Genomic DNA, 7,500 nt, shown 5'->3' with positions numbered 1-7,500 from the left:
TCCAAAGAGTGGACATGAAATGTTTTTTTTTCGAGGCAGGCATCACTTCAGATGAGTTGAACACTCAGTCAACCTTAACAGTTTAGATTCCTTCAGTAGAAGATAGCACACCACGACCTCCAGAGTAGCTGCTAACTTCAGCAGAAGTGTAGTGAGTGTCTGACTTCTCTAATTCACTCATCCACTTCTGCTCAAGAGAAGAACTGGGGATAAAGCCTGATGCTCAAGTGCAATGTTGAGAAGGAAAAATAAGTTTAAATTCAAAGTGCCCCACTTTCCCGTATTTTAGGCGTGACTAAAGTGTAGAGGGTATGGAGATTGGCCAAGCCAGACTGAGGCTTCATCTCAAATGAAACCCTATTCCCTACATAGTGCACCACTTTTGACCAGAGCGCTTTGGGCCCTGATCAAAAGTACTGCACTAAATAGGGAATAGGGTGCCATACAGATTGCTGGTGCTCTTGTGACGCAGTGAGCTGTGTATAATCCTTAATTAGAAAATAAATTCCAGGGACAGGAAATCAGGAAATCCTCTAGTTCTTCTCTCAACACCTGGCTACAGCAGTCCAAGCAGCAGTAGAGGACTCAGCTGCATCTCTGGCTGCCTCCCAAATAGCACCATATTGCCTTTATAGTGCACTACTTTTGACCAGGACCCATGGGGCATAGAGTGACATTTGGGAAGCACGCTCTCTCTCAAAGCCCCTTTTAACACTTCACTTTTTAAGTAGTACCACTTAGTGCATAATGATGAGAGGTAATGGCATGCGTGTGGCTGTATGCTATGGTACGTTATAATATGTTACAACATGGAATGTGTACTATGCACCATATGTGTGGCCTCACCCCTACCGTCCTCTATCCTCTCCCCCTGCCACAGCATAAAGAACGTCACACCCAAGGTGGGCGCAGAGGAAACGCATGACGCCATCCGGCGGGCGTTCGATGTGTGGCAGAACGTGACTCCGCTCCGCTTCGAAGCCGTCCCCTACAGCGACCTGGAGCGTACCAAGAAGGACGTGGACATCACCATCATCTTTGCCTCGGGTTTCCACGGCGACAGTTCGCCCTTTGACGGAGAGGGAGGCTTCCTGGCCCACGCCTACTTCCCGGGCCCCGGAATCGGAGGGGACACCCACTTTGACTCAGACGAACCCTGGACCCTGGGCAACCCAAACCACGACGGTAAGATGGGTAATGATAACCTTTAACATTAATATGGAAACAGACATTGATGCTTACATAACAGTGATGTAGTCAACTAATATATGATTATGACATCACACTCCTCTGGACTAGTTGAGTGTTTAAAACCTATCAAACGTTATCAACTGTCACAGTATTTTTGAGTTGATATGTAAGTTGGATTTACAATTTATGCCTGGACTTAATGTGTTGTGTTCCTCTGGTCTGGGCTTGGCTGTGCCTCTCTCTGTATAAACCCAACCTGAGTAGGCAAGGAGGGGAAGTTATGGTGAGTCACAGGGTCTGCCGGCAGGCCGGTCGATGCGCTCCGTTTAAGCTCACTATCTGACCTTTGACCTCCTGCATGCAGTCTGCAGCACTGTCTGAGTACATCCCATCTAGGATAAAACAACCAGGGTCATCATCGACCGAGAGAGAGGGGAAGAGAGAGAGGAAAAGGTAGAGAGAGTGATGGGGGTGAGAGATGAGAAAGATAGGGAAAGGTGGGAGGGACAGAGAGAGAGAGAGAATGGGTGAGGTAGGGAAAGAGAGAGAAATATGGAAAAAGATGGAGATGCGTGATTTAAAAAAAATGAAGTACAGAAGGACATGACAGAGAGGCGTGGGAGAGATGAGAGGGAGTTAGAGTGTCTGACTGTGAAGAGAAAGAGAAGATGAGAGAGAGGGATGAGAGAGAGGGACGAGAGAGAGGGACGAGAGAGAGTGCGATACCCAAAAGGAGGAACAAGCAGCTGGAGAGGGAGATGAGGAGAAGAGGAGGATGAGAGGAGAGATGTAAAGTCAGGGAGAGGAGAAGAGTTCAGACGAGAGGTTCTGGAGAGTTCCAGATTGTGAAGTAGGAAGAAAAGCAGATAAAAGAAAATAAAAAGCTGATGGTTCTGGGTTAATGTGGTATATCCAGTGGAGGGGCAGGAGAGGGGAGACATAGTCTGGGTATAGATGTAAGCTATTAAAGGACACATCTGAAGTGAGTCCTATGGGACATGCGCACGGACACACACACACACACACACACACACACACACACACACACACACACACACACACACACACACACACACACACACACACACACACACACACACACATGCTAATGAGATGGAGAAGCAGCTGTCAGAGAAGCTAGTGATTCAGTGCCCCTCTCTCTGCTCAATGTAATATTGATGCGGCTTCTTTTTTCCAACACTGCCCACACATCAATGAAAACATTCAATTAAATGATATATTCACGAGCAGTAACGCATCCCACTGAATAAAAACATGTGTTGCTTAAAGTAATCATGAAGACAGGCTACGGTCTGGGTATCTTTATCAATACAATATCCTCCATGTGTGTTATTTCTGTGTGTGTGTGTGTGTGTGTGTGTGTGTGTGTGTGTGTGTGTGTGTGTGTGTGTGTGTGTGTGTGTGTGTGTGTGTGTGTGTGTGTGTGTGTGTGTGTGTGCGTGCGTGCGTGCTTGTGTGTTATTTCTGTGTGTGTGCGCGTGCGTGTGTGTTATTTCAGTGTGTGTATGCGTGTGTGTGTGCGCGCGTGCGTGCGTGTGTGTTATTTCTGTGTGTGTGTGTGTGTGTGTGTGTGTGTGTGTGCGTGCGCGTGCGTGTGTGCGCGCGTGTGTGTGTGCGTGCTTGTGTGTTATTTCAGTGTGTGTATGCGTGTGCGTGCGCACAGGTTTGTGTATGTGGGTGTGGGTGCGCGTTGGTGCGTGGGTGTGTGTATGCATGTTGATTGGAATGGCGTGGAGTATCTACTGTGTCGAACGTTCTTACTTAGAGCTATGACACTTACCTAATAATAATAATAATAACATGAAGCTTTCTCTATAGCATTAATTAACCATAGGACCACCGTAGATTGGCATGAACAGAGTCATTCAGAACATGATCTTCAATTGATACACAAATGCAGTAGTCATTCACTGAGCTATGAGCCAGCTAGTGCTTTATAAAAGACAAGAAAACATACGATATGTTGCCCTGATTTATTGATCCTATTCTAAATGATTTGACAACTCCATGATGCATGACACACTTGTATGTGTTTTTATCATGGTAATGTGTACAGTAGGTAGTAACTTGGAATTAGAATGCTGTTATAGTTCAACTACTTGCAGTGCTGCGGGGAAGAAGGGTTGCCCTAAATTCACTGTTGGCATTTCCAGTCTGATTCAGCCTGAGATAGAGGAGGGTTTGAGACAGAGAGCGGGATGGAGAGAGGGATAGAAAGTGACAGAGAGAGAGAGAGAAAGAGAGAGAGAAAGAGAGAGAGAAAGAAAGAAAGAGAGAGAAAGAAAGAAAGAGAGAAAGAAAGAGAGAGAGAAGAGAAAGAGAGAGAGAGAGAGAGAGAGAGAGAGAGAGAGAGAGAGAGAGAGAGAGAGAGAGAGAGAGAGAGAGAGACTAGTCTGTGGCAACCTAAATGCCAGAACTGGACAATAATCTGACACCCTCAGCACACAGGGGGACAAACACCTACCTGGAGGTGACAGCATTCCCTCCCCCATATGCCCCCCTAGGCACAACCACGACAACATAACCAACAAAAACGGGTCACTACTCCTGCAGCTCTGTCGCACGCTGGGTATGTACATAGTCAATGGTAGGCTTCGAGGGGCCTCCTACAGTAGGATTCCTACGGTAGTTACACCTATAGCTCATCACTTGGCAGTAGTACTCTAGACTACTTTATCATGAGGCATCAAAGCCAAAATAACTTAATAATATTAGGAAATGCTATAGATGGAAGGAAAGTAGTGTGGAAACCTACCAAAAAAACTATTAGGCAACAACAAATTAAATCAGCTCAATGTAATTGAAGAATCCGTAGAATCTAACCACTTCTGGGAAAATTGGAAAACACTAAACAAACAACAACAGAAAGAGTTATCTATCCAAAACGGAGATATATGGATAAACCAATTCTCCAATCTTTTTGGCCCTATAACAAAGAACAAACAGCAAAAACGTATACATTATAAAATACAAATCTTAGAATCAACTATTGAAGACTACCTGAACACACTGGATTAGACCCAACCAAATCATGAGAAAACTCAAATATAATTACCTGACAAATTGGAAAGAATTAACAAAAAAACTGAGCAAACTAGAATGCTATTTGGCCCCAAACAGAGAGTACATAGTGGCAAAATATCTGACCATTGTGATTGACCCACAATTAAGGAAAGCTTTGACTATGTACAGACTGAGTGAACATAGCCTTGCTATTGAGAGAGGCCGCCGCAGGCAGACCTGGCTCTCAAGAGAAAACAGGCTATGTGCACACTGCCCACAATGGAACCTGAGCTGCACTTCTTAACCTCCTACCAAATATATAACCATATTAAAGACACATATTTCCCTCAGATTACACAGACCCACAAAGAATTCAAAAACAAATCAAATGTCGATAAACTCCCATATCTTTTGGGTGAAATACCACCGTGTGACATCACAGCAGCAAGATTTGTGACCTGTTGCCACAAGAAAAAGGGCAACCAGTGAAGAACAAACACCATTGTAAATACAACCCATGTTTATTTATTTATTTATTTTTTTTCTCCCTTTTGTACTTTAACCTTTCGCACATCGTTACAACACTGTATATAGCCATAATATGACATTTGAAATGTCTCTATGACTCAAACTTTTGTGAATGTAATGGTTACTGTTCATTTTTTGGGGGTTATTTCACTTTAGTTTATTATCTATTTAACCTGTTTTGGTAATGTAAACATATGTTTCCCGTGCCAATAAAGCCCTGTGAGTTGAATTGAATTGAGAACCTGGGGTGAATAACTCACTCACCCTGTAGCCTTTAGCTGCAGCAGGAGGTTACCAGGCTATTGTTTCCTAGGAACCAGTTGTACTCTATCATCTTATGACCTGTATCCTACCCTCACACTAGTACGTCAGTCCTGTTTTTGCCTCCAAACACTCCATTGCCACGTCACACTTTTCTTGTCCTTTCTCTACAACTATCGCTTCCTTCACACCATCGCTTCATCTCTCCGTCGCTCTTCTCCACGTGCTCTCTGTCCGTCTCCCCCACTCTAGCTCCCTACCTCGCCCTCTCTCTGTCTCCTTCCCTCAGCTCTCCCTTTGTGTGTCTGTGTGTTTGTAGAGAACAGCTGTGGATGACGTCACAACTCTGCCTGTCACTTCTCTCCCCCCCCTCTCTTTCTCTATCTCTCTCTCTCTCTCTCTCTTTCTCTATCTCTCTCACTCTCTCTCTTTCTCTATCTCTCTCTTTCTCTCTCTCTCTCTCTCTCTCTCTCTCTCTCTCTCTCTCTCTCTCTCTCTTTCTCTCTCTCCCTCTCTCTCTCTCTCTCTCTCTCTCTCTCTCTCTCTCTCTCTCTCACGCGCTCTCTTTCATTCTCTCTCTCTCTCTCTCTCTCTCTCTCTCTCTCTCTCTCTCTCTCTCTCTCTCTCTCTCTCTCTCTCTCTCTCTCTCTCTCTCTCTCTTCGCTCTCTTTCATTCTCTCTCTCTCTCTCTCTCTCTCTCTCTCTCTCTCTCTCCTCTCTCTCTCTCTCTCTCTCTCTCTCTCTCTCTCTCTCTCTCTCTCTCTCTCTCTCTCTCTCTCTCTCTCTCTCTCTCTCTCTCTCGCTCTCTTTCATTCTCTCTCTCTCTCTCTCTCTCTCTCTCTCTCTCTCTCTCTCTCTCTCCTCTCTCTCTCTCTGTCTCTCTCTCTCTCTTTCTCTCTCTCTCTCGCTCTCTTTCTTTCTCTCTCTCTCTTTCTTTCTCTCTCTCTCCCCCCTCTCTCTCTCGCTCTTTCTCTCTCTCTCTCTTTATATATATATGTGTGTGTATATACAGTAATAATATATATATATTTCTCATATTTCTGTACACGTGCTGACAGTCTAACCAACCCCTTAGTCTGCAAGCACACATGCACGTACACACACTAGCAAGTTAGCAAACCAAATACACAGCTGGATAGAGTTTATTTGGCACATCTTAGCAGTTCACTTATTACTTATAAGACATATGGCTGGAAAACATTAGTCGTGAATTAGAAGTGTAACCCATCAATCATCAACAGTATATTTTATACATACTGTACCAGTTCACAGTACATTACAGTACAAGAACTACACCTTGTGTAGATCACAATGATTACATACAGAGCATACACCACTTATAATGGAGATCACAGCCCAACATTGTGGGTCATGTGATGTCAGGAACTAGGTCAAGTCGTTAATGAATAAAGCACTCTGTGACTGTCAGTGATGCAGAGAGCATAACGATGAATAGGTCACATTCAATAGGGCCCAGTAATATATTTTAGTCTCCTCTCTCTCTCTCTCTCTCTCTCTCTCTCTCTCTCTTTCTCTCTCTCTCTCTCTCTCTCTCTCGCTCTCTTTCATTCTCTCTCTCTCTCTCTCTCTCTCTCTCTCTCTCTCTCTCTCTCTCTCTCTCTCTCTCTCTCTCTCTCGCTTCATCTCTTTCATTCTCTCTCTCTCTCCCTCTCTCTCTCTCTCTCTCTCTCTCTCTCTCTCTCGCTCTCTTTCATTCTCTCTCTCTCTCTCTCTCCCTCCCTCTCTCTCTCTCTCTCTCTCTCTCTCTCTCTCTCTCTCTCTCTCTCTCTCTCTTTCTCTCTCTCTCTCTCTCTCTCTCTCTCTCTCTCTCTCTCTCTCTCTCTCTCTCTCTCTCTCTCTCTCTCTCTCTCTCTCTCTCTCTCTATCTCTCTCTCGCTCTCCAACCCTCCTCCCCTCTCCCTCAAAACATTATCTATCTCCAGTGTCTTCAGCTCCCTGAGGTGCAGGAGGACAGACAGACAGAGAGAGGGAACAGTAACACCTGCCAGCGTCGTACTAGCACAGGCGGTGGTGGGAGAGAGGAGAGAGCCAGAGAGGGGGTGATGTTCAGCTGCTGTAGCCAGAGAGAGGGTGGGAGGCCTGGGGGCGAGAACAGAGAGATCCATCCCTTCTTGTCCTGGAGCTCTGGACCTACCACGGCTGTTGTTGTGCTACACACCCTAGGCAGTGTGGAGAGTTAGAGGACAGGGGAGGGAGGGGATGCGATGGGAAAGGGGGAAGTATTTTGGTCAGGGATGGATTATAGTTGAGCACCCTTTGGTTTGCTGAAAGGTTTGTTGTAACAAGGACCATATGTTAGGTGTTCAACCTCGTAGGTACTTAGAGAAACGTTGAAGTTGTGAAGTAACATTTGAAGTAACATTCACATCAAATGTAGTGGATCTGGTTGGTTGATCTCTAGCAGGGCTTGTAGTCTTTGTTCCAAATGCACTTGCAATGTTGTTGTGTATCTCGTAATCTAAAGCCAAGATTCCT

The 7,500-nt window shown here is 45.1% G+C and overlaps 1 protein-coding gene across 4 annotated transcripts in view; it reads left to right on the top strand.

Annotated features, from left to right (window-relative positions):
- The window catches only part of LOC118361593 (matrix metalloproteinase-16-like), an 80,658-nt gene that overhangs the window by 27,414 nt on the left and 45,744 nt on the right, over window positions 1-7,500 (top strand). For 2 of the 4 annotated variants that reach the window (XM_035741640.2, XM_035741642.2), the window contains one exon: window positions 881-1,194. In XM_035741640.2, the coding sequence (XP_035597533.1) occupies window positions 881-1,194 (314 nt within the window). The remainder of the gene's footprint in view (window positions 1-880; window positions 1,195-7,500) is intronic. The other 2 variants (XM_035741641.2, XM_035741643.2) reach the window with 1 other exon arrangement.

This window comes from Oncorhynchus keta, chromosome 28 (assembly GCF_023373465.1).
Source record: "Oncorhynchus keta strain PuntledgeMale-10-30-2019 chromosome 28, Oket_V2, whole genome shotgun sequence".
NCBI classification, from domain to species: Eukaryota; Metazoa; Chordata; class Actinopteri; order Salmoniformes; family Salmonidae; genus Oncorhynchus; species Oncorhynchus keta.
The sequence above is the reverse complement of the archived record's forward strand: the minus strand, read 5'-3'. Positions and strand labels throughout refer to the sequence as shown.